This window comes from Choristoneura fumiferana, chromosome 30, assembly GCF_025370935.1.
Source record: "Choristoneura fumiferana chromosome 30, NRCan_CFum_1, whole genome shotgun sequence".
NCBI classification, from domain to species: Eukaryota; Metazoa; Arthropoda; class Insecta; order Lepidoptera; family Tortricidae; genus Choristoneura; species Choristoneura fumiferana.
Genome location: NC_133501.1, coordinates 400,605 through 427,874, shown reverse-complemented (window position 1 = coordinate 427,874; position 27,270 = coordinate 400,605). Strand labels below are relative to the sequence as shown.

The following is a 27,270-nucleotide window of genomic DNA, read 5'->3' as shown; positions in this document are numbered from 1 at the left end:
TATAGCGACTGTTAGGCCAATAATTAACCAGCCTCTGGTCTCTCTAGCGAGGCACTCACCCGCTCGTACTCCTCAGCATCAGGCGGGCAGCGCGAGTTACTGGCGTGGTCTGTAGGATGCAGCAGCTTCCAGGAGCAGAGCTCGGTCAACACGAGCACCACGACGACAGCAGCTGCAGCCCGCGCAAGCAGAGCTCGGTCACCGCCCGGTTCTCCGCGTCCGAGCCAGCCTCCTTGAACGTTGTTGTTACCTGACGACAATAAAAAACAGAGTTAAGACTTAGCGCACACAGCGTTAAGCGCGCCGTCCTAAAACACACATATAAACAGACAAGTAAGATTGATTTAGGACAAGTCTGTCGAGCTGAAAGGATGGTGACGATGCGCGAAGACGGAGTGTGCGAAGCGCCGACATATCCTGGTGGAGCCGACTCGTTTAGACCAAGCGACAAAGCTTCTGGCATCAGCTCGCTGCCCGAAGGCACTGTGCTAGCTGACGCAGCAGCTTTCCAAGACAGAGGGAACACTGAATTTAGAAACCGACGCAGCCCATCCTAACCCCATAACATCATACACAACCGTCCACATCCCAGGTTTAAACTTGAATCTGCCTACAGTCGTCCGAGCACCATAAACCAGGTCCAATCTGTAGAACGTCCTAGAGTAAGCCATATACTAGCTAGAGGACCAGATGCTGAGTACAATTTCGCGCCGCAAACACAGAGGTTAAACCGTGGCGTATAGTTGCAGATCAGGGTTGGCATGATTAAATCATTTTGTTTTAAATCATGATTTAAATCAAATTATTTTTTCAATAAAAATCAATGATTTAATCAATTCTCTTTTATATTGTTATAAATGTTGGTTAAGAAGCCGTGGTGGCCTAGTGGTTTGACCTATCGCCTCTCAAGCAGAGGGTCGTGGGTTCAAACCCCGGCTCGCACCTCTGAGTTTTTGAAATTCATGTGCGGAATTAAATTGAAATTACACGAGCTTTGTTGGTGAAGGAAAACATCGTGAGGAAACCTGCACAAACCTGCGAAGCAATTCAATGGTGGTGTGTGTGAAGTTCCCAATCCGCACTGGGCCCGCGTGGGAACTATGGCCCAAGCCCTCTTGTCTGAGAGGAGGCCTTATGCCCAGCAGTGGGACGTATATAGGCTGGGATGATTGATGATGAATGTTGGTTAAAAAATCAATCAATGTAATTGTCATCGTTATTCTTATTATTAGTACTTAACAAAAAAAAAAAAAAAACATTTTCCAACAGGAAACAGCAATTAAAAGAACAAGTTCAACGAAAACTGAACTGAACGGAACGATCGAAAGCTTGTTTGGATGAATGAGATATTTTAAGGGAATTTCCGCGCGCCGTTTACTAAACACCGCGCGGGGAATTCCCTTTTTCTCAGACGCGCGTTCCGTTTTACGCAAAACTTTTGTTAAAACTATGACAACTGAAAAAATCAAAAAACCGGACTTTATTAGGATTTTTGATGCCATGTGTAAAAAAACTGTACGAAAAAAGTCTTTATGGTTCTATTTTTTTTTGTTTTTCTAGTCTTCACACAAGTGAAATAAGAAAACACGAATAGCTTAAAACATAATATACCACTGTTTACGTAAGTTAGGTTAGGTTAAGTAAAGTTAGGACTGGGAACTAGAAGGGCGAGGGGGAGTCAAAACTACTAATATTCTCCTTACATTGTAGTTCAATGACCCCTGAGTAGATTTAGCTTACGAGCAGAGCTCTGCTAAGGCTCCATTTCCACCAGAGATGTGCTGTGCGAGGATAGGTAAATACCCGAACCAACAAAAAGTTGGAAAACCCCGACTTTGTCACTTCAAAGTTCAATATCTCAAAAACGGCTGAACCGATTTTGGTGAAACATGTCTAAGAACCATCGCTAGAAACCCTGATTTTGAATTTTAAAAATCGCATTCAAATCGGTCCACCCGTTTAAGAGCTACGATGCCACAGACAGACAGACACACATAGCAGTCAAACTTATAATACTCCTCTTTTTGTGTCGGGGGTTAATGAAGTGTTTCTATTGGTTCATGAAAAACACATTTCTCGCAACAAATCTTTGCACATTTTTCGTGGAAACGCAGCATAACACTGGTACCTACAGATTTGTACGGAACACTTTTTTTTAAGTCCTACCCACAGATATAGATTACAGTAGATAACGCAAACACCTCAATCTGTATGAAAACCAACCGTGTCACTTTTTTATTCCTACAGTGACGTCTCAAGAGCGAATTAGCGATGTGAATTCCCCGATGTCCGCGCAAAATCGATTCAAATGCGCCGCCCGCCCGCGCCGTGGGACTCGAGTCAGTCACTAGTCATGATTAGTCAGTTAGCGGTCAGTCTTTGTATGGGGCCAACCCCGACGTTTGGTCGGGGTTCGGACACGCGAAGTAGATGCATTTGCGTAATCTAGTGTAATCTATATCTGTGGTCCCACCTCGTTGCTGTATCTGGCCAGTTCCGAGATGTAGTTCTGATGCTCCTCGCGTATTTGGGGCAGGTGGACCATCAGGTCCGCTTGCGGCGAGGGGGGGTTGGGGCTGGAGGACAGGGGCCATCTGGAAAATTTAAAAATGTATGAATAATTTAACAGATAACATATCGCTAATCTGACAGACCTTGAACGGGCATTTATTAGGCAAGCTAGGCAAGCTCCATCGTCACTTACCAGTTACCATCAGACATGATTGTGGTCGAACGAAAAGATATGAATGCGTTCTCATGCTATTATTATTCGTTTATTTTAGCATTAGAAAAAGGGTAAACAATCTTGTCGAGTTATTTTATTGAAACACGTTTTAAAAAAAATAGTATTAGGTACTTATGAAACCAAAAAAAGTGTACATATCCTTGTACATCAGTCCTTGATGTACCTGCAAGATCGCTTATGTTTTTTCATCATACTTGCTCGTAACAGTGTCGTAACATGCAGGCTACCTTGGTTGCAACCCCCAAATAAAACCTCGACATTAATGTGCTTGTCATGAAACCCGTGGGCGGTAAATGAGTCATTGCCCGTACTAATTTTCTTGTCATGAAGCCCAAGGTGGGTAAATGAGTTTGTTACTGCATGGCCTGCTGCAGCGCCTGGCGCTGCCAAGAGCGCAGTCAGCGGTATCGGCAATTTATGAAAGAATATTAGTTGTTCTTTTACAAATATACAATTTAACTCGCAATGTGATGAAAAACATTGTATGTCGCACGGGCGGTACTAGAATCACAATGATGATGGATTCGGCGGAACATCGACTCGGGCTTCTAATAGACTCTCGTTCGTAATTCCTTATTTACCGCCCTTAAGACACAATGTACGTGTATTAAGTCTATTTCTAATGCAAATACGAAAACCATTGAAATTCGATATTTCAATCGCCAAGTAAAAATTAGGTACGAGTAGTAATTTGAGAAAAATAAAGTGGTACTTGGGTTTTACAGTGACAAATTTAAATGTTTGTTTTGGTGCGTTAGTTTAACATCCCTCTCTCTCCTACGACCCTCTTTCTCCTACGTACAGTCACCAGCATTAATATCTGCCACAGCGGAGCGGGCTAAAATATCTGACACGTCCTTCCGGCCCTAGAAATAGAGTCGTATCAGATATTTATGCACGCTTGTTGTGTCAGATATTGGTGCTGGTGACTGTACTCCTCATTTCTGATTCGACCCCGTAGAGACACCCCGAGGATAGCATAGCTCTCTGAGCCTATTAATAAGGCCTGTAGTAAAGCCTTCATTGTAGTGTAGGAGCTGCATGATACATTTGTTGCACAGATGTAGCTGTCGCGTAAGGTCGCAGGTGGGCAAAGTAATTACTTTGCCCACCTGCGACCTTACGCGACAGCTTAGCTTAAGTTCTGACTTACTTGCTGGGATCATAATGCTTGGACCGCTTGATGTAGTTGAACGGGGCTATCTGCATGTCTCCAAATAGCGGAACCACCTCCAGATTCTGAGGATAAAGGTATCATCAGACAAACCAGCTTTACATTTTTGCCCATCAAAAACATAAGTCGTACGTTAAACGTCTAAAGATCGTCTAGAAAGCTGGCCAAAAAACAAGCCCGCAGGCCTCGAATTGGCCCACCAAAATCGGCTCACTTGAATTATCCGCCAAAGTATTAGTGCAAGGTTTTTTTTTGTATAATTTGAATTTTACAGCGCATTGGTGTTTTAACTGTAATGCTGTAAATTTTTATTGACAAATAAATAAATAAATTTGAATTTACCCGCGAACGCGTTGATCGGGCAACTGGCTAAATAGCACGACCAATTTTTGTAGTTATATACCTCTGAAAGTTTTGACCCGACGCCGCATCAGACTAAACCCTTTATAGGGCAAGAGCCAAAATAAGTCGCACGAGCGACCGTTAATCAAGATTCAAAATGAATAGTGTTCACATGCTATTATAATCCATTCAAGACTTATTGGAATGATTGTGAAAAAGATTGGCGCAAAAAAAAACTTGCTCTTAGGATTAAAAAACTTTGCCCACCTAGAAAATCTATTGGCCAGGGCCATTCTTGTTCTAGGTACCAGGAGACACCACGGCTGCCTATGGACCAATGGGTCTTACCTTGAAGATCCTGTCTATCCTGTCGAGCCGAATCTTCTTTTTCTGGTCCAGTCGGTTGATGTTGCAGCCGTCGGAATCCATGAGGAAGAGTCCGAAACCCATAACCTGTGAAAAAGAGAGAGCATGAATCATATATTCTAAGTAGCCGTTACCCGCGACTCTGTCTGCGTAGAATTCTGTCATCGCTATCAAGGGGGAACTATGCAATTTTCCGGGATGAGTCTATCCTATGTCCTTCGGTCGGTTCAGCGGATTAGACGTGATGAAGTAACAGACAAACAGACTTACAAACTTTCGCATTTATATTTATTTACTAGCGTTTACCCGCGGCTTCGCTCGCGTAAACCATTAAAACCAACAGTTGAATTGAAATTCCGGTATTAACCAAATTCCTATGGGAATTACCAAAAAAATACATCGTGGATTTCATTGATGTTTTATATGAGATATGACACACCCGTGCCAATCTCGTGACTAGTCTTTTTATAGTCCTACTTATATTATAAATGTGAAAGTTTGTGAGTGAGTGAGTATGTGTGTTACTCCTTCGCGCTGAAACGGCTGGACGGATTTGGATGAAATGTGGTATAGCTAGCTGGACATCTGGAATAAAACAGGCTACTTTTTATTACGATAATCCCACGGGATAGGGATAAAATCTCGAAACAACAACCGCTGGGCTTAGAGTCTTGAAATTTGACACGATTGTTTTTAATGTAACGTCGATGAAAAACACGATTTAATATTCGGAAATTCCCGCGGGAATTTTTCAAAAATCCCAAAATTTCAATTCAGCTGCTGGATCATGATTCACGTGTGCGAAGCCGTGAGTAAACACTAGTTATAGATATATGATTGTACTGCATTTATCCTTATCTTTCAGTTTCAGATAAGCAACTGATAGCTTATAAATAATTGGCCAGCTTATTTACTTAGCACATACACTATCTACTTGTAGTTAGTCTGAGTTCTTTGTAACTTGATAATACGTTTGTTTGTTAGAAATAAAAGTGTCTAAGGTATAATACGTTGACTGTTAAGGACTTTTATTCATGAGTCACCATTGTACCATTTCACTATAAACGTCTTAGTGAAATCGCATTAATTAACGAGGAAAAGGTTCCAGAATGAAAGTCCTTGACCGTACTATTTTCACTTCTTTACTAGTATAAAAATAATTAGATCCATCAACTTTCTAGTGTAGCTGGTTGGCTGGTTTCGAACTCTACCAGACAGTTACCAGACGTTAGTCTAACAGTTAGTTGAGTGACAGTGTTAGTTGGTTGAGTTCGAAACGCGTGGTGGTGATAGATGGGTTTGTTTGTGGTCCGTTTCGTGAATGGTAACTGTTTTCCTTGTCTGTGTTATTTATTTATGTAATCGTTCAAGTTTCTTTGTTACTTTTCGGAATAAATGTATTTTCTTTCTTTCTTTCTTTGTGTGATTTGTGTGTGTTCTTAAAGAGTGGAGGTGAAGGAACTGCATGAACACGCATATTTTGCATAAGCTTAGCTATCGTAAGGTCGCGGGTGAGCAAGGAAATTATTTTAGTTCATTGTACAATACAATACAATAACTCTTTATTGCACACCAACACAGTAAGCAGTACAGAAAACACGAGTATATACATAGAGATTTTCTAAGGTAAGCAATAGGCGCTATATCACCACAAAAAACAAGTAATATTGTTTTTAAATATATACAAAACGTTGTGGTAAACGTGATAAAAAGTCAGATAATCTTTGTTGTTGGATCCAACAGAAAGTTTCGATGTAGTTACAAAATAACGATTTTCCCCTCACAAGATTTGGCGTTTTGGCGTGGATTTGACGTTTTCCGGACGTCAAGAAATTTGGATGTTTTATGTAGTTTATGTTTTATGATCTCGTCCTTAGGGTTGATAATTTCTTGACAAAACTGTTTTCTTTACAATTTCATGACAGGACAACTTTTTGAGAAATACGTACGATAATAATATGTAAGCTGGATGACAATGCAAGTACAGTCAATAAAAAGTACAATTAGCAAAAGAAGCTTGTACCAAAAACGAGAATTTTTACAGAAACATACTTATTTTGCGTAATGCTGAGTCAGCGACCGTTTCGCTTTTGCTTATTTTTATGTATGTTTCCATGTTTTTTTTTTGGTTTATTTGTGTGTAATTATGTAAAAAAAAAGTATTTGTGTGTCTTCTGTATTAGTGAATAAATATCTTTTTTCTTTCTTCAATTTTAGTTTTTAACTGTCATATCAATTTGAATTCTTGATTTTTGTACTAATAATGTTGGGTACCAGCATAAAAATGCAAGTTTCAAAACGATTTTTTTTTTCAGAATGTCATCTTAGGCGATGCGGACGCAATACTGCGCGGGCGCACCCGGACCGGGAAATCCAAGAAGAATGAAAAAGAGGCAGGTTAGATACCCTACGTTTTTGTTTTTTACTCCATGTAACAGCTGGACGGATTTGGATGAAGGGAAAGAATACAAAGTTACCATTAAATAATATGAAGTGGGCCCCACTCAGCATAATTTTACATTACTTAGTAATGTCATGTTAACCGTTTCGGCGCCAACGACTCATATATATACGCACCGCAGGTTCCACGCCAACGACCTATATATGCGTCCATTACTTCAATGCAAAGCAACCTTCGTTCAATTTTAGGCATTGCAATATAGAAGGCTGGCGTATGGGTGATGTCTCTTGTATTTGACGTGGTGGCGAAAAGGTTAAAGTTTAAAGGGTAAAGGTTGTTAGGTACTTTTTATCCCGATATTCTCACGGAAATTTAGTAAAAACTCGGAATTTCAATTCAACTGCTTAATGTAGCTTACGCGCGCGAAGCCACGGTTAAACACTAGTATTTCACATCAAAAAACTGTTCCAGATCCATCAACCAGCTACATATGCCATATTTGCGCCACCGACGTACCGGCAGCGTTTTCAGGAGCGCACAACGCGAGTAAAACGCACAGAGCTAACGCTAGCATAATGGCCGCGGCCTCGGAGCGCATGCGCGCTATGGTAACCGCCCGCCCCCCGCCCCGCACCCCCGCCCCGTCGGGACATACTGCGCCGTTTGTAACACTATGGCTGACAGCGACCATAAGAAAACAGGGACGCATAGACAAGCAGTCAGAGATGAGCAGCTACTGTCTATGCTCGCAAATTTATACTGCGGTGGTGATGATGATAATGATGATAATGTTGATGATGATGATGATGATTCAGCTGATGAGATTAGCAAGAGCCAAGAGGACATTAATAATACTACCAATGCGGCTAGTCAAATAGATATCGAAGGAGCCGTACATGATGATTCACCTGATAAATTAAGCAAGAGCCAAGACACTGAGAAGAATAAACAGCATAACCATATCAAATTAAACAACACTACCAATATGGCTAGGCTAAATATTGAAAGAGCCAATGATGATGATGGTGATGATAAATTAAGCGGGATTCATGACAAAGCTACCAATGTGATTAATCAAATAGATATTGACAGAGCCGTAGAGGATAATGATGATGATGATTCGCCTGATAAAAAGAGCGAGAGCCAAGATAACACTGACCCTAAATACCCTATGAGTCCCAAACAAGTTTACGATCATTTTTTTGGTACAAGAAGTCCGTTTGAGGTGTTTGAGGCAGAAAGAGCGCGAATTGCTCATTTTTATAGTGGTGAAGAAACCGACAGCAATATCGCCAAAGCTAACAACGAGAACCCTGTTAAAACTGATCAACAAACAAAACATGAAGTTAATAATGAAACTAAACAAGCAAGCGGGGTTATATCGGATCCCTACGACCCTAAATACGATTTATTCTGGTCTTTGGTGAAAGGATTCAGAAAAGAACAGCCGTGGCGCACTAGATTTATAACTATACATCCAGCTGGCTCCAAAATACAGATATATGTGGATAAAGAAAAAGTCAACGTGCCGTATGATAATTTTCACAGTTTCAATAGGAAAGAAGGAAAATGTCTAATTTGTATGGGATATTTTGACACGTACTATAGCAATGAAGGTCATCATATTGCGACTAAGCAGCACATGAGCAGAATCATGCTTCCTGTTAAAGACAGCGACTGTTTTAGAAAGGTAAATAATAGAGATTAAGGAATCATTTTATACGTAATCATATATATATCCTCCTGAAGCCCACCATAAAAATATTTTGAAAAAAATTGACAAAGCAATTAGAATCTAATTGTTTCGAGAATAAAGTCAAACTGTCGTCAAACTGCTATGGTGTAAAACAATAGAAAAACAAAAGAATTTTTACTTTGTTACAATGTCATAGATTCATAATTCCCTTGAACTTATTGTGTACATTCTATTGCACATTGGGCCGCACGATGATATATATATTGTTTGGCAAAACGAGTCATAGAAGAATTTACAAAAATATGGAAAGTTACACAAAAAAATAACAGACAAAAACACAATAAATCAATCAAATCATCCATAAAAAGTTTCGTGTCATGTTTCTACTTATCTTGATGTTACTATGTGAACTAAACACGAAATAAACATATTTTTCATTTAATTTTAATTTATGGTCGTTGTGACACATGACGCCATAGTTCATGTCGGATCTATGTCTAATTCGACAATTTAAAACGGCAATGTCTGCCCCTTTTTTAGGGTTCCGTACCTCAAAAGGAAAAAAACGGAACCCTTATAGGATCACTTTTTGGGCGTCTGTCTGTTAAGACCCTTTTTCGCGGAGCTCCTATTCCACGCAGTTATGGCGCTTCGCGCCTTGTCGCAATTCTAACCTAACCTTACCTAAGTATGCTAAGAATGTATTTCTGGTGTACAATAAAGAGTAATTGTATTGTATTGTATTGTATTGTATGCAGGTCAATTTATCTAAATTGATTGATATTCATTCGTGATTCGAAATCAAGATTCCGAAACCACGAAGTTTATTTTGCCGAATGTCATATTTCCGAATTAGCGATGTCATTTCGGAAAATTGATAATCGGAATACTGTACTTTGGGCCAATAACATTTCGTGCTTTTAATTCTTCGGAGTTTTTAAAATCGGATATTAAAAAAAACGATATTTTGAAATTCGGAAAAAAAAATCGTGTTTTTAAGTAATCGGAATTGTGAAAATCGGAGTTTTGAAAATCGGAATTAGCAAATTCGGAATAAAATATTTCGGAGTATTTGGGTGTTCCCATTTTCAACAGATTCAATTTTATGTCATGTTAAATATTTAAGGGCAAATTTGTGTTCCATGCATAGGCGTATACATATAGAAGGGGGGGGGGGCAGCCCCACCCCAGTATGGTCTAGTGCCCACCCCAGGATGTTCGGCTACCTACTGATTCAAAATTCAACAATACTGATATCTTCACACAAAAATCCAGGCCAGCCCCCCCCCCCCTGAAAAATAATCCTAGATACGCCAATGGTTCCATGCATGTTTCCTATTGTCAAGTCTGGCTCGTTAGGCTGACAGTCACTTGTATTAATATCTGGAGCGTGCAAAAATATCTGACAAGTCCTACCGGCCCTAGATATCGAGTCTTATCAGATATTTATGCACACTTTATTGTGTCAGATATTGGTGACTGGTACTGCTGGTGACTGTACTTTCTCAATTGGTTACGTTCCTTCGATCCCCGGTCGGGGGAACTGCGCATTTTTTCGGAATAAAAAGTAGCCTATGTCACTCTCTGGCCTATAAACAGTCTCTATGCCGAAAGACGAACAAACATACAAACACACACAATTTCGCATTTATAATATTAGTATGGATGTATTTATCTATACAAGTATGTTTATCCGTTGCCTTGTACCCATAGTACAAGCTTTGCTTAGTTTGGGACTAGGTCAATTGGTGTCAAGTGTCCCATGATATTTATTTATTTACTAGCTTTTGCCCGCGACTTCGTCCGCGTGGAACAGTAACTTTGGGAAGGGTTTAATTTATTTAGGATACCTATTTTGCCAATAATTAGCACATAGAAACTTCTACGGTTTACTGAAAATAATGTATTTTAAAACATTGCTATAAATATACCTAAACTATTTTTTTTTGTTTTTTTTTATCCATCCATTCATCCATGTTCTTTGGTAAAACATAAATATTTTGCGGGAAGCCACATTTTAGCAATACGACGTGTATTCTACCCTGCCAACATAAAATGGCTACCTACTTAATTCTTCATAGTGAACTCTTGACACCTTACGTCCTTTATAGTAAGTTAGGAGGGTAGGATTATAATTAAGACGGCATTTTTACTAAGCATAGCTACACATATTTCCGATAAATATACTTATATGTAGTAATTTGTTTGGAATTCCTTAACTTTCATCCCCATACTTTGAAATAAATAGGTTGAAATTTGAAAAGCGCCGGAGCAAATGTTTTTTAGGGTTCCGTACCTAAAAAGTAAAAATCGAACCCTTATAGGATTACTTTGCTATCCGTCCGTCCGTCTATCAAACCTCTAAGTCAAGGCAATCAAAAGATATAGTCATTAAAAAGGTGTTTCCAAACCTATTGCCTTAACAGAAAAAGTTATAGGGTACTTCCGGCTGTCCTAGAAACTTGGAATTTTGCATAATGGTAGCTCTTATTGCACAATAAATAAGAAAAATCTGAAAATAATAATTTTTCATGTCTGACTGTCTGTGTGAATACGCCATCTAAAATGACCCCACATTGCGTACATTTCGCCTATGAGCATAGAAGGCTCTGCTAACACTGCATCATCCCCTTTGCTAACTTCCCCTCGCAGGTAAAATTTTCAAAAACGCTTGAACAAATATCTATTTATTTCTTATAAGTAGCCCAATTCCAAGTTTCATAAAGAACCATCGATTTATCTTCGACAATGACGATCTTCCGTATAAAGTTTCATCCCCTATTTCACCCCTCACAGGAAGAATTTTTAAAGACGCGCGAACAACTATGTATTTATCTCTTAGCACGTGCCCAAATGCCAAGTTTCATAAAGAACCGACCAATTATCTTCGACAATGACGATCTTCCATATAAAGTTTCATGCCCTATTTCACCCCCTCACAGGAAGAATTAAAAAAAAACGTGCGAACAAATATCTATTTATCTCTTTTCATGTGCCGAAATGGCAAGTTCGATAATGACGACCTTCCACATAAACTTTCATCCCCTATTTCAACCCCTTAAAGCCTCTTTTTCGCGATAAAAGGTAGCCTATGTTCTTTCCCAAAGTCTATTCTATCTCTGTACCAAATTTCATCAAAATCGGTTCAGCGGTTTAGGCGTGAAAGCGTAACGGACAGACAGACAGACAGAGTTACTTTCGCATTTATAATATTAGTATGGATAGTATGGATTTCTTATCAAGTGCCTAAATGCCAAGTTTCATAGTTTTATCTTTGACAGCGACGAACTTCCACCATATAAACTTTCATCCCCTATTTCAACCCCTTAAAGCCTCTTTTTCGCAATAAAAGGTAGCCTATGTTCTTTCCCAAGGTCTATTCTATCTCTGTACCAAATTTCATCAAAATCGGTTCAGCGGTTTAGGCGTGAAAGCGTAACAGACAGACAGACAGACAGACAGACAGACAGAGTTACTTTCGCATTTATAATATTAGTATGGATTATAATATGCTTAAACGTGACTAATATTGAATCGTTCTTATTACAGATAGCTGAATGGTTCCATTGCATACTATGCAACGATACATTTCACATTAATTCCGAGGAGCAACACAAAACATCAGCAGATCATTGCAAGAACAAAATGGAAGCTACAGCACCTAGCGACCACAAATCAAGAACATCTACAGTCAATGTTGACAGTCACCCAAATCTATACGAAAGACAAAACGTTAAGGTACAGTATTATTCTAGCAAAAATACAGAGACAAGGCCACGTAAGAAGATAACGCTGCAGAAACAGACAACGGAAGATGGAGTAGAGTGTACGAGGGGTGTACAATAAATAGTGAGAATGACAAGGATGCAAAGATATTTTAACTAACCAGGCGAGCGACTTAGGCACACAACGTGTGTCTAACGCCACCTGTCAGTGACCGAAAAAAAAAAACAGTGAGAGCGACACTGCGAGACGGTTGCGGACAAAATTGGCTAGGCGCTTGGTGCACTTCCGGGGCGCTCGACGGGTTAACTTTATTTTATTTTTGGAGTCGAATAACGAGGAGCTTGAATTGAAAATACAAACTGAAATATAGATGCACAGAAAAACCAGAAAAATAAGACCAGCACTGGGAATCGAACCCAGGTCCTCGGCATTCCGTGCCGTGTGCTATACCGCTACACCACTGCTGGACAACGGTACAGACACGAATTTCCCCTATGCACCACATAGCTTGTTTGTTTCTTATTTAGCCACTTAAGCAGTGACGCTAGCGACATCTATACCGTAGCCCTCATCGAGAAGCTTTCGGCACTCCATTGGAACTAACCGCTCACCCGGACAAGAGATATCGTTATTAAGCAATCAAATTTTTGGAATCTTTTTGTATTTTTATTTCAATTTCAAATTTTTACTTTTTAATTGAGTAGCTTGAACCCCTAAAGTAACTTGCAAGTCTAAATTAACTTGCTCCGTGGTAAAAATTTTCAAGCACATGTATTTAATTAGTAATTACGGCACATACTTAAATTTTCTCCATTTTTGACAACTAACTCAAACAGAACAAGATAACTTAAAAAAACTAGTATCATTATTTTTATCATTTATTTATTGTGTGTAAGCCGTGGTGGCCTAGTGGTTCAAGCAGAGGATCGTGGGTTCAAACTCCGGCTCGTACCTACCTCTGAGTTTTTCGAAATTCATGTGCAAAATTACATTTGAAATTTACCACGACCATCAAGGTGAAGGAACACATCGTGAGGAAACCTGCAGAAACCTGCAATGCAATTCAATCGTGTGTGTGTGAGTTTCCAATCCGAACTGGGCCCGCGTGGGAACTACGGCCCAAACCCTCTCATTCTGCGAGGAGGCCTGGTCGTATATAGGCTGGGATGATTTCCCTATAATCTAACTGATGGACTAAATATAATATTTTCTAACCCAGGCAACTACCCTATTCTAGTAAATATGTAGGTAGTTATAAAAAGGGAACTATATTTTTTGTCACCTAAGTTTAGATGAGTTCAACAAGCCGCTATATCTGGCCTTCGTGGACTATCACAAGGCATTTGATAGTGTTCACCATCCAGCCATTCTTTCAGCCTTACGTAGTCAAGGTATAAACAACACCTATGTCGAACTCATTGCTACTATATATAATATCAGTACAGCAAACGTCAAGTTGCATGCTCCAGGCCCTACTTTTGATATTGAGAAAGGCGTGAAACAGGGGGACCCGCTATCTCCTAAATTGTTCACCAGTTGCCTCGAGGAAATATTTAAAAAGCTAGCGGTCTCTTGGGAAGATACAATGGGTATCGATGTCGGAGACAAAAGACTATCAAACCTGCGCTTCGCTGACGACATCGTTTTATTTTCCCAAACACCACAACAGCTACAGCAAATGCTCCAAGATCTGAGCACGGCGAGCCTTGAGGTTGGACTCACAATGAACAGAGCGAAAACACAGGTAATGACCAACAGCGTGAAACGTAGAGTTACGGTAGATGGGCAAGATATTCACTACGTCGACGAGTATATTTACTTGGGTCAGATAGCATCCTTCGAGAACAGGCAGTCAAGAGAAATCGATAGGCGTATCGATAATGCCTGGAAGAGCTTCTGGTCCATGAAGACGCTAATGAAGGGCAAACTTCCTCTGTCACTTAAGCGCAAACTCGTCGACATGTGTATTCTTCCCATTTTAACCTACGGCGCACAGACTTGGTCATTGACTGAAGCTCAAAAGTCCAGGCTCAAGGTTTGCCAACGAGCAATGGAGCGCAGTATTCTGGGTGTTCGAAGAACTGATCGAATCAGAAACACGGCACTGCGCTCTAAAACTCGTATCACAGATGTGGGTGTCAAGACCGCCAAGCTGAAGTGGGACTGGGCCGGACATGTCTGCCGCATGCACCCGGACCGATGGGCACGGATCGTAACCGAATGGGATCCGAGGGATGGGCATAGGAGCAGAGGCAGACCCAAGAGGAGATGGCGGGACGACCTGAGCGCTTTTCAGCTCGATTGGCAGGTGCATGCCCAGGACAGGGAAGAGTGGCGGAGAAAAGGGGAGGCCTTTGCCCAGCAGTGGGACATAATACAGGCTACATAAAAAAAAAAAAAAAAAAAGTTTAGATGTGTCACTCATCGGCAGTACCCTAATTATAATATCTATCCCCTAGAAATGTATTAATAATAATATTAATCAAAACTGTCTCTAAGTATGGGTCATCAAATTAATGTAAACCTACTGTATCTTAAATTATAGTTTGAACACCAAAATTCAATCACCAAAATAATAGATCTGTCACCTAATAAATAGATCTGTTCTTTAATTCGATGCTTCTACCTATTCTACAACAGGTTTGGTTAGGTACGACGACGAGCGAACCGAGGAGTGTTAGGTAGAGCCGCGACCCTCAGCGCGAGCGGCCGGCGAAGAGCCAGAACCGAACATTTTTTGCTAATACTTATGGCATGAAACTTCGTTCTTTTAAATTTATTCAAATTGCCATCCATCATCATCACCATCATCATCATTACCATCAGCGTTATCCTCATCATCATCATCACATCACCATCAATCACCATTACCAACATCTTTTTTTTTTTTTTATTCGACTGGATGGCAAACGAGCAAGTGGGTCTCCTGATGGTAAGAGATCACCACCGCCCATAACCATCTGCAACACCAGGGGTATTGCAGACGCGTTGCCACCCTCGAGGTCTAAGATGGGATACATCACGTGCCAGTAATTTCACCGGCTGTCTTACTCTCTACGCCGAAACGCAACAGTGCAAGCACTGCTGCTTCACGGCAGGATTAGCGAGCAAGATGGTGGTAGCAATCCGGGCGGACCTTGCACAAGGTCCTACCACCTGCAAAACATCATCACCATTATCATCATCACCATCATCATCCTCATCGTGTATCATCATCATCATCACCATCATACTAATACGAAACAAGGCCAGTAAAAGGGACCACCGCATGACATGACTGCCATGTAATTTGATAATTAATACTATTTTTCAATGATTAAAAATTATTTTATAGGTAAGCATTTTTAAATTGTTTAGTGATTCATTTTTAATGACACTTTTATTATTGATCGAAATTATTCCCCGGTAATTTTTAATTAATATTTAGGTAACCGTTTTAATATTATTTGGTATTCAATTTGGTGACCGATCTATTATTTTAGGAACAAATATTATTTATTAGGTCACCGAAAATGCATTTATAAAATGATCGATAAAATCATATCCTTATAGAAATAGCAATGTATGAAAAATAAAAATAAAGTATCAATTTATTTGAAATAGTTCTGTTTATTTACCTAGTAGTTGATAATATAATTAATATTATAATATAAATGTGAATGTTTGTTTTTTACCTCATCACGTCTAAACCGCTGAACCAATTTAGATAAAATTCGGAATAGGATAGTTTTTATCCTGGAAAATTGACAAGATTTCATTTTTTAACACCTGTAATTATTACAGGAATCGAAAGAGTTTTGCCTCCTGAACATGGGAAAATATTTATTATTATTTATTTCTCCATATTTTAAAAAATACAAAAAAATTTAAAAAATATATCTGAATTTGCCAAAACTACCACAGAATAGATATTTCACCAGAAAAAGGAGCTGTCATAATTTTGACAACGTCTACGTCAGATCTACGTGTTTTTTTTTTTTAATAGAGACTAGACAAAAGTAATGGATCTATTGTGTGGTAGTTTTGGAGTTATGCCCTTTTAGAATAAGCACATCTTAAAAAATTGTAATAAATTAATTAATAATCGTAGCGATTTTTTTTAAATATCAGCGTCTTTCTCTTTCCTATCAGAATACAGAGAACGAATCAAATTATAGTCTTAGAAATATGAAATCTTGTCAATTGTATAATACGCGCGGGATAGCGACAAACGAATACTACGAAGACAGAGTCACGGGTTAGTTCATTCATTAAAAAAAAAACATTTACCCTCGACTTAAATAAATCTCGCATGCGGCTCGGGTGGATATAAACGCCTCGGGTAAATTACGTGTTATACAATAGACTTCGCAGACAAAGTGCGGGCAATAGCTAGTAATTATAAACAGGTAATCTCACCTTAACAAGCATATGTTTCTCATGCGGTGTCAGATACATCTTTGTTTCGAACATGTGCACGCAAATGTTCACGACGTCTGCTAGCAAGTCTTCATAACCTAAAAAAATAAATGCTTGTTTAATTAAGTTTTTCCAACAGAAATATGGCTAGGTGGCGTTAGTATCGATGGATCCGTTTGACGTTAGGTTCATTTAGTTATTGAAAACATTATTTGTATCGAATTCAATTTTGACACCAAAAACGCCGCAAAAGCTGCAGTTGCGGATTTGCCCTAAGGCCATTTGCTGTAGACCACTTTCAGTCATTATCTGCTTTTGAAAAGCTGAACAATCACCCAAGTCAAAAATTAAAAAAATATATAGTAAGTAGGTCACAAAAGGCTATTTTACACGAACTACCAGCGCTTTCGGAAAGACCATCATTGCCAAGAAGAATGCGCCGCAAGAAACTCGGCAGCAAGTCATTTTTTTTTTTTTTTTCAAAACAAAATCTGTATTTTATAAATATATTTTTCGGGTTAATTACAATTAACTTATCTACAAAAGGTAACATAGTAAAGTGATTAAAAAATATATGAAAAAAAAGTAAAAATAACATTTTAAAAAATTTACATGGATGTATGGAGTCCCTTAGTTAAAAATCTAAGTCTAAGGGGCTGTTTCACCGTCCATTGATTAGTGTTAACTGACGGTTAAATGTGATGCCGTCTCTATTTGTTTTTGTTCGAATAAAAAAAATAAAAAAAGTAATTGACAAGATTTCATTTTTTTAACCCCTGTAAATTACTACAGGAATCGAAAGAGTTTTGCCTCCTGAACATGGGAAAATATTTATTATAATTTATTTCTCCATATTTAAAAAAAATCTAAAAATTGAAAAAAATTATCTGAATTTGCCAACACTACCACAGAATAGACATGTTTGCTTTGCCTTTTTCACCAGAAAAAGGAGCCGTCCTAATTTTGACAACGTCTACGTCAGATTTACGTGATCTTTTTTTTATACAGACTAGACAAAAGTAATGGATCTATTGTGTGGTAGTTTTGGAGTTATGCCCTTTAGAATAAGCACATCTTTAAAAAATGTAATAAATTAATTAATAATCGTAGAGAAATTTTAAAAATATCAGCGTCTTTCTCTTCCCAAACAGAATACAGAGAACGAATCAAATTATGGTCTTAGAAATATGAAATCTTGTCAATTGGATGTGTATAAAGTGTTCCAATGTCAAAATAGGTGATGGGCTTACCATTGATCTTCTCCAGGGCATCCTTGACAGTGTCCCGGATCTTGTTCTGGGTGGCCAGGAACATTGACAGGTTCTGGGACTCCTGGAGGCTCTGGCTGTCCGACATCACCTTGAGAAACTGCGCAGCTCTGCCGATGGTGAACAAAACAATCACATCCTACTTCCTACTAATATTATAAATGTGAAAGTTTGTGAGTGAGTTATGTTTGTTACTCTTTTACGCTGAAACGGCTGGACGGATTTGGATGAAATTTGGTATGTAGATAGCCGGACATCGGGAATAAAACATAGGCTCATATTAAATATATTGACCCGGATAACTCACGTCTTAAATCGAGTTTAGCTCGACATGTTTCCGGCTAATCCGTAGCCCTTCGTCTTAGTTCGTAGTGTGCGTGTTGCAGCAGCTGCTGAGTCGCGTTGCTCCGAAGACGAAGGGCTACGGATTAGCCCGAAACATGTCGAGCTAAACTCGATTTAAGACGTGAGTTATCCGGGTCAATATATTTAATATGAGTGGGTCTCACGGTAGTTTCATGTTCAAAACATAGGCTACTTTTTATTCTGATATTTCCACGGGATAGGGATAAAATCTCGAAACAACAACCACTGGGCTACCCCTGGTGTTGCAGATGTTTATGGGCGGTGGTGATCTCTTACCATCAGGAGAATCACTTGCTCGTTTGCCATCCAGTCGAATCAAAAATAAATTAAAAAAAAAGTTCTCTGGTCTAAGTAGCAAGTTTTCACAGCGAAATCGTTGCGAGCTCACGGTGATACCGTCGCGGGCTCCCCTCGCTTTTAACTCGCTCACAAATTGACAGTGTGTTATTATTATTGTTTTTTATTTATTGATAAAGGAAAACAAACAGCAAAAAAATAATACACATAAATATTTAAATTTCGATAACACACAAGCCAAAACAGTTTCCACCAATGAACTAGTATCATTATGGTTGCTCAGAAAAGACTTATATAAATTTGTATATTATAAATAACTAGCTTATGCCCGCGACTTCGTCTGCGTGGATCTAGGTTATCGCGCCCTCTACCGGAAAAAAAGGTATCCTATGTTGATCCTTGGGGTTCAAAATACCTATATACCAAATTTCATCAAAATCGGTTCAGTGGCTTCGACGTGAAAGCGTAACAGACAGACAGACAGACAGAGTTACTTTCGCATTTATAATATTAGTAGGGATTAAACTAAATTAAAAACTAAATGTTAAAGTACACTTTAATGTAGGAGCCAGTGTAATTTTTAAGACTTTATTTAATAAATAACACGCAACATATACAATAATTAACAGAAATAAATAAAAATAGAACTAAAACTAACTTACTCTAATCCTAAAAATCTATATTTACAAATATCACCCAAGCCGCTGCTATTGTGCAGGGTGCCCATAAGGCTGTCTGCGTTTCCTCCTTGTATGGCAATGCCAATACGTTGACCGAGGAAAGAGCCGGCCCTATGGTCACCAGTGGAATGGGCAAGATTCTTTTTTTTATTAAAAAGTTTTTTGCTTCGAGTCCCCACGGACCAAGAGTTTCAACAGCAAAAGCCACAAATATGAAATTGTTTGGCAGATTCTCATATTTAGGGGCTGTTTCACCATCCATAACTGACGGTTAAATGTAATGCCGTCTTTATTTGTTTTGTTCGAATAGACGGAGACGGCATCACATTTAACCGACAGTTAACACTAATCAATGGATGGTGAAACAGCCCCTTACAGAATTTTGCTGTTTCGGCCGTTGCCGCCGCACCCGCCTTCAATGATGTCTTAGAGATAGAGACTGAATACTTTTTTGCGAGGACGCCATTTTATTAAATATTATACAGGTTGTGCCGTAAGTACCCACCAAGTACAATAGTAGATTATTGTTGCGGCATGGAAGTAGGCAATTACTGGCTGAGTATGAGTATACGGTATTTAACAACTCCTGATTTTGCCATATCTTAATATTATTATGAAAATATAGATATACAGACAGTGTTTAGCGAAGAGAAAATTTAAATCGGTTGAAAATTGGATTTATAGTGGTTTTTTGAAAAATCTATATACCTACCTGTCTCTTTCTCAAACGCTTTTCTCTATGCAGCAAGTATGGCGGTACTGGCGTGTGACGTCACATGCCAGTATGTCTTTCTCTGTCTAATCTTGAATCAAACCTTTATAACTTTGTTATTTGTAAAGGTAGCTTAAAAATTGTTTTTCTATTCGATAACAGGCATTGTGTAGTTTTAATTTATAAAACATATACAAAATAGTCAAATACCGTGTTAAACAGACGAGCTTCCGCTTGAATCCAACTGTTGTTTTTAACGTGCAAAGCCGGGGGTAAACACTAGTTAAACATAACTGACCTCCTGTAGGTAGAGTAGTCGTTTTTGACTGAGCTCTTCATGTTCTTGAGTTCGTCGAGCACGGCGAACATGTTCACGAACTTGCCAAGCGTGAGCAGGTACGCCTCCGACACGAAGTCGCGCCGCTTCTCCGCGTGACAGAGACGCCGCACCTCGCCGCAGAAACGCTCGATCGCTTTACGCTGACAATAATAATAAGGTAAGGTTATTTTTCTTTATATATATTTCGAACATGAAACTACCGTGAGACTCACTCATATTAAATATTGTAACTCGATTTAAGACGTGAGTTATCCGTTACAATATCATTCTTTATATATACTTTTTATGGCGGTGGAAGCATTCTACACTTCCACTGAACGTAGGTAGATATAGTTAGTGTTTAGTTTTGTAACTATACTCTGTTTAATTTAAGATTTGAATTAACGGTCAAATTGTAACACACGTTTCTCGGTATTTCGAACACAAATGGACTAAAAATACCTAGATGTACATTTATTAGCGGTATTTATTGTGTTTTTATTACAGAAGTTAACACAATTTTAAATAGTTTTGTTGTTTCATTTAAAAACGTGTGCAGTTTTTACCGTTAAGTTTTAAATGTTAAAATCCCTTTATTATTTTTTTGTATTTTTTTGTAATTTTTCTTTAATTTTATACTGTAGTTTTTAATAATAATAATAATAATAATAATAATAAATTGATTTCGACCAACTCGGATCATACACATAGAAATTAAATAGAAATTAAGAACAATAAGATTACATTACATATACTAAGTGGGCAACACATGCAGCTGGTTCCAGTGGCACATAAATGGACCGTCATTCCGCTCAGAAACTGTCTTCAGGAGGCTGTTTTAAGTATCTTATTTGTAATTATTTTATTTTGAAAAAATGACTGTCAAGTTTCTTGCGGCGCATTCTTCTTGGCAATGATGGTCTTTCCGAAAGCGCTGGTAGTTTAAAAAATGACGTGTAAAAGTGCCCATTGCGGCCTATTTACTGAATAAATGATTTTAATTTGAATTTATAAATAAATAAATAACTTGGCCAATTGACACTACTTGACCTAGTCCCATACTAAGTAAAGCTTGTATTATGGACGTTAGCATACCTAAGGGTTATTTTTCAGGGGGGGGGGGAGGATCGCCTCAGGCTTAGGTCCTATACACCTATGATTAAGGATACTAGGCAAACATACTTAAATAGATAAATGAAATACATACTCTAACATACATATTAAACGTTTGGTTGGATGTTTAATATGTATGTTACACCAGAGTACAAACATCCGTGTTTTTGAGCAGTATACAACACCGCAGTTGATAAATATGTTTTGCTGTAATTAGCTTAGTTTTATACTGTATAAATAAAATATCTTGCTTTTTTTTTTATTCATTCAAATATCAGCCCCGACCAGGGATCGAACCTGGAACCTGAAGCTTCATAGTCAGGTTATTCCACGTACCTGGAAGTACATGAACTGCAGCAGCTTGTCGACCTCGGGGGCCAGCACCTGGACGGTCCGCTCGTAGATGTGGACGCGGTCGGGCTGCTCGTTGGAGCGCGGCTGCGGGATGGCGCGGCTGCAGCACCGCCACGTGTACAGCATCACGGCGTGGGCGTTGCCTTCCTCTAGGAGCTCGTTCTGGGAACAAGTACTAAACTATTTATCGAAAACTGGCCACGCCCGTGAGCGTGTCGGACACGCCCGAAATTCCTAAGTTAAGTAATATTTACCGTGGCGCTGTAGCGCGTCTGGCATGTTCGCCGTGAAAAGGGTAGACGACTTTTACGCGGTCATAAGAAAAAGACACTGGTCTTTTGTTGCGAGAGTGAGCGAGTCGATAAACACTATTGTAAAGGTAATGAGTGCGACGTGCTACTTTGGCAATAAAATTTCGATGCTGCGCGTGTAATGACATGTAAAATTGTAAATTTTAATTTTAATTGTAATTTTAAATGCATGTTATTTTTACCATTTTAATTGTATTTTTTTAAAAATGCCTAAATAAAGAAATTCGTTATTATTATTATTATTATTTTTCTAAGGATTTCGTATTTTATACGGAATCTTCCAAGTTTAGGTATATTTTATACCTTAGGCTGCTAATTACTCTTAAACTACTAATAATTCTCAAGCAAACTTCGCCATTATAGTTTTCCTTGAAACTTTGATATACTTACTACCATTCTGAATTTTTTCAAATTATTCCACCCACCGGTTTAGATTTTAGAGGGGCGACGGCCGATTTTAATGAAAATTTTCAGTTTAAAGTTGAATATTTCGCAAACAAATCATTGAATCGAAAAATCGTCTTAGCAAAGCTCTAATGGTTTTTAAAAGACCTATCAAACAATACCGCACACTATAGGGTTGGATGACAGAAAAAAAATATCCCCAGTTTTTATTGTAAAAATTAAGTAATATTGTGTTTAAATATATATACAACCTTGTGGTAAAGGTGATAAAAAGTCAGATAAATAAATAAATATCATGGGACATTTGACACCAATTGACCTAGTCCCAAACTATGCAAATAATAATAATAATCTTTGTTGAATCCAATAGAAAGTTGTCAAGGGCAGACCTCTTGAGGGGAGGTTTGACCTTAAAGGAGGCCTAGTAAGTTATTCTTGAGTAAAACAATAAGACTTTTTAATAATTTTTTAATTAGAAATTGAAGACAAAAAATAACAGGCCTAGTTTGACAAAATTTAAAGTAAAAGTATTACGAGAATCTCAGGTAGTAAGTTCAAGCGATTTTATTGAGAGGTGGTTCTGATTATTCGGTCTCCCTGGCCTACACTTCCCTGGAGTCGGAGAGAAGAACCCGGAGCGAAGAGGCTGGCCACAGCAGGGGGGCCTGGTCCAGCTGAGTGGTCGTCGGTGCCGAGGTCAAAAGGGCCTTAGGGCGGCAGGACGAGCAGCCTGGACAAGTGTTCCACGCCGGAACGATCAGGGTCTTGGACGAGCCAGGAAGGATGTGCAGTACTCCGGAAGTTAAGGCCGTCAGGGCTTAGTGTCAGGTTAGGGCGTAAAGGGGCCGCCTGAGCCGTGAGAGCTGTAGCCGAACGGAGCTTTGAAAGTTGTAGCCGTGCAGAGCGGAGAAAGCTGTAGCCGTACGGAGCTTGTAAGCCGTACGAAGGTTTGTAAGCCGTACAAAGGTGTGGAAGTTGAAGCCGTACGGAGGTGCCCAAGTCTGGGCGTATGGAGCTTTCGAGAGAGCTGTTTAGTGTAGTGTGAGCTGTTGAATGTGTGTTTTACAGCTGTGCTTCAGCTTTTAAGGGCGAGAATATTACAGTTAGAATTCCCCCGGTCACAGCTGATCGACAGCACCCCCCTTGGCCGACAAAAACGGTCAAGGGTGAGTTGATTATAGATATATTTAGTCGTACAAACTCGTGTAGTAAATGAGTGTAATAAAATGCCTACTTTTATAAAATAAATAAGTAAATAATAAATAAATATTAAATACATATTATTACGTAAATAAATGAATCAAGTGAAAACTACGGTGGCGACCTCTAGAGTTCGTCCGTCATTCTGCTCAGAGATCCCTTATTGAAGTAAGCGCCATCTAGCTTACACTGAGCTAACTAAGATGTCAGCGATCGCCTGTGTGCATCGTGACAAAGTGATGATTACGATTGCGTGCCTGTTCGTGATATTTTTCTGACGTCAAGAAATTTTGGATGTTTTATGCAGCTGATGTTCTATGATCTTGCCCTTAGTGTTAATGATTTCACGAGAAGCTGATTTCTTATCAATTTCTTAATGTTAAGTGCGTAATTCTTTTATACATATTTTTGTAACTCTAGCCGTGTCGATATCCTTACACTTGAGTGTACTACGGTCGAGAAAAATCACGTATAGTCAGCAGCAAAAGTGGATGAGCAGTTAAAGTGAAAACAAAATTTACTTACCTATATAACAGTTGACTTATTAAGTCATTAAGTAACGAAAAAAAAAAACAATATGGTCAACAATTTAATTAATTTTCCATACTAATATTATAAAATGTGAAAGTGTGTGTTTGTGTATTTGTGTGCATGTGTGTTTGTATGTATGTTTGTATGTCTTTCACGTCGAAACGGAGCGACGGATCGTCGTGATTTTTGGCATTGGTATAGTTTATGGGCCAGAGTGACATTAGGCTACTTTTTATCCCGGTAAAATGCACAGTTCCCGAGGGAACAGCGCACGATAACCGAATTTCACGCGGGTAAAGCCGCGCGAAAAGCTAGTTAGTATCATATTTGGACTTAGTTTAACAAAAAAGAAAGAAAGATTTATTTTAATTCCATTAGTACCACCACCTTACAGTAATAAGATTGAAACTAGCACTAAAACTAAGACACCAAAACTAGGACACCAAAAAGGGACGCCAAAACTCAGCATGTGTTGCCACACGTTATAAGCAGTAATTATGGCTTTCTGTAGAGCCCTGAGTTTTCTGTAAAGCACCGTCATTCTTTAAATTTGCTTTTGTTTGTTGCTACTGAAACTAAATCCAAACATGCACTAATGTTCCGCAACTAACGTTTGGCAATCTGATTCATTTCACATCTGTTTAATATATGTAGTCTTATGTAGTTAATGGTGTGTAGTATGTCTTTATAACGGCCTGAGGGTTGCCGACGGTGCTGGCTGAAAATCAGCGCTGGGGTGTTTTTAACGCTTCAGCATTATGCTGAGCCAGTGTCCGATTCACAACCGCAATGACACATACCTTTGTGTTGTTTTTTTTTTTTGTACCTAATAATATTGTTGTCTTGTGTTGTGAATAAATATATTTTCTTTCTTTCTTTCTTTCTTAATATCTGAAACTGTTAATATTTCAGGATTTTTATAAAACTAACCTCAGATTGGTTTTTTGGAATCTTTTTGTATTTTTTATTTCAATTCCAAATTTTTACTTTTACCAATGGAATGCCGAAAGTTTCTCGATGAGGGCTACGGTATAGATGTCGCTAGCGTCACTGCTTAAGTGGCTACATAAGAAACAAACAAGCTGAGATATGTGGTGCATAGGGGAAATTCGTGTCTGTGTCGTTGACCAACTGTGGTGTAGCGGTATAGCACGCAGTACGGAATACCGAGGACCTGGGTTCGATTCCCAGTGTTGGTCTTATTTTTCTGGTTTTTCTGTGCATCTACATTTCAGTTTGTATTTTCAAAACTAACCTAACCTAAAGGGTTCTATACAATGGCCCTGAAATAAATCCTGAAATATTTACAGTGTTAGAGTTTGCGAAATGAATCAGGTTGCCAAACGTTAGTTGCGAAATGTACGGATACCAAACCCAAAATTGAAAATTGAATGGATGAGGGTTTTTTTTTTAAACTATGTCCAGTTGTATGAAAATTTATGCATTTCTATGACAATGTTTACAAATTATTGTACAAGAAATTTGCATACCAAGTTGGCATGAACAGTAGCTTCCTCGATGTACTTGGCGATGCCGGTGACAAAGCCATTGCGGTCCTCAAAGTTGGTGTCAAAATTGGCTTGGTAAAGAATGGAGCATGGAGCCGCTTCGATGCAGGGTTGCTCATCTGTAACGAAAAACAATTTTAAATCATTAACTGAATCAGGCATTACTTTACAAAGGTCTAGATGCTACATGGGCGGGTAAATTATCTACTCCCTTTTTTTAATAAATGGCTTCAGTCAAAGGACAATTATTTTCTTCTATTACAACAGCTATTAATTACAAATATCACAGTATGTGACGAACATGAGCATCGGGTTTAAAAATAATCAAAATTTACGTAATGTTTATGGATTGCCTCTTAGAATATTTGGGCAATTGACTTTAAACATAATACAAACATGCCAAAATAATACTGAGACATTCATGATCTCTCTTGTTTAATATTGTTATGTTGAAAACTCTATATTCCATTTATTAAACCAAGATACTAAAATGAAGTTTCATGTGTTACCTGTTTTTTAAATCTCATAAATAGTGCCACAACCGGTAATCACTGAAAATTTTTGGTAAGTACCTAAGTTATACATATAAAAAGTTAATATATGAACGGATCTGTGACGTGCTAACACAAGTAGGGCACTTAGGACATCCTAAAAAGGTAAATATAGGTCTAATGAAAATGAAACTGTTTAGGATGTATTTCGACTTTTTGCAGATGTTGATTATTAAATTTCATTTGATTCTAAGCAAGTTAAGCTCAATTCTTGTAAAAAGTAGAATAATGAACGCTTTAATTTTATTTTTGTTTCCATATAATGTTGTTTTACCGATTATTTGCAATAATGTAAAAAACCAAAATCAGAGAGCGGCACTATTCGTATTATGCTGGTCACATTATTTTTGCATTTGAGATTTCACACTGTCACTTTAGTATCTTGGTTTAATAAATAGAGTACAGCATACTCTTAGACAACTTTGTTCCTCTTTCTTATATTATTCAGTAGCAATTTATTATCGCCTTGTTGTACAGGATAGGAACAATTGGCGGAGTCTTGTGTCGGAGGCCAAGATCCACTTTGGGTAGCTGAGCCGGCGAAGTAAGTAAGTAAGTAATGTATTATTCCTTCTCTACATCATAAAGATAACCTTTATGCAATTTATTTCTACTTAACAATTACTTCCTTGATTTTGCGGAGGTCCACATTAAATACAACAAATTAACTAACTTTGCTGCTCACGACCACAGTGGGAATTTTTACCGCACACTAGCAAAATAAATTATTTTTATTCATAAAATGATGTTTTTTCGACCATAAGTTCTCAATAAAACCATTTATTATCCGAGAAATAACACTAAAT

General features: G+C 38.5%; 2 protein-coding genes across 2 annotated transcripts in view; one reads left to right on the top strand and one right to left on the bottom strand.

Annotated features, from left to right (window-relative positions):
* LOC141444798 (cytoplasmic FMR1-interacting protein-like) overlaps positions 1–27,270 on the bottom strand; it is a gene marked incomplete at its 3' end in the record, with an annotated part of 78,333 nt that overhangs the window by 50,742 nt on the left and 321 nt on the right. The window contains 8 exon segments of the mRNA XM_074110453.1: positions 2,474–2,594; positions 3,900–3,985; positions 4,611–4,715; positions 16,850–16,947; positions 18,100–18,227; positions 20,471–20,652; positions 21,941–22,120; positions 25,896–26,032. Coding sequence (XP_073966554.1) covers positions 2,474–2,594; positions 3,900–3,985; positions 4,611–4,715; positions 16,850–16,947; positions 18,100–18,227; positions 20,471–20,652; positions 21,941–22,120; positions 25,896–26,032 — 1,037 coding nt within the window.
* Positions 7,676–16,158, top strand: LOC141444693 (uncharacterized). The gene is made up of 2 exons (XM_074110284.1): positions 7,676–8,719; positions 12,275–16,158. The coding sequence occupies exons 1-2, from the start codon at positions 7,703–7,705 to the stop codon at positions 12,569–12,571; spliced, it is 1,314 nt and encodes a 437-aa protein (XP_073966385.1). The 5' UTR covers positions 7,676–7,702; the 3' UTR covers positions 12,572–16,158.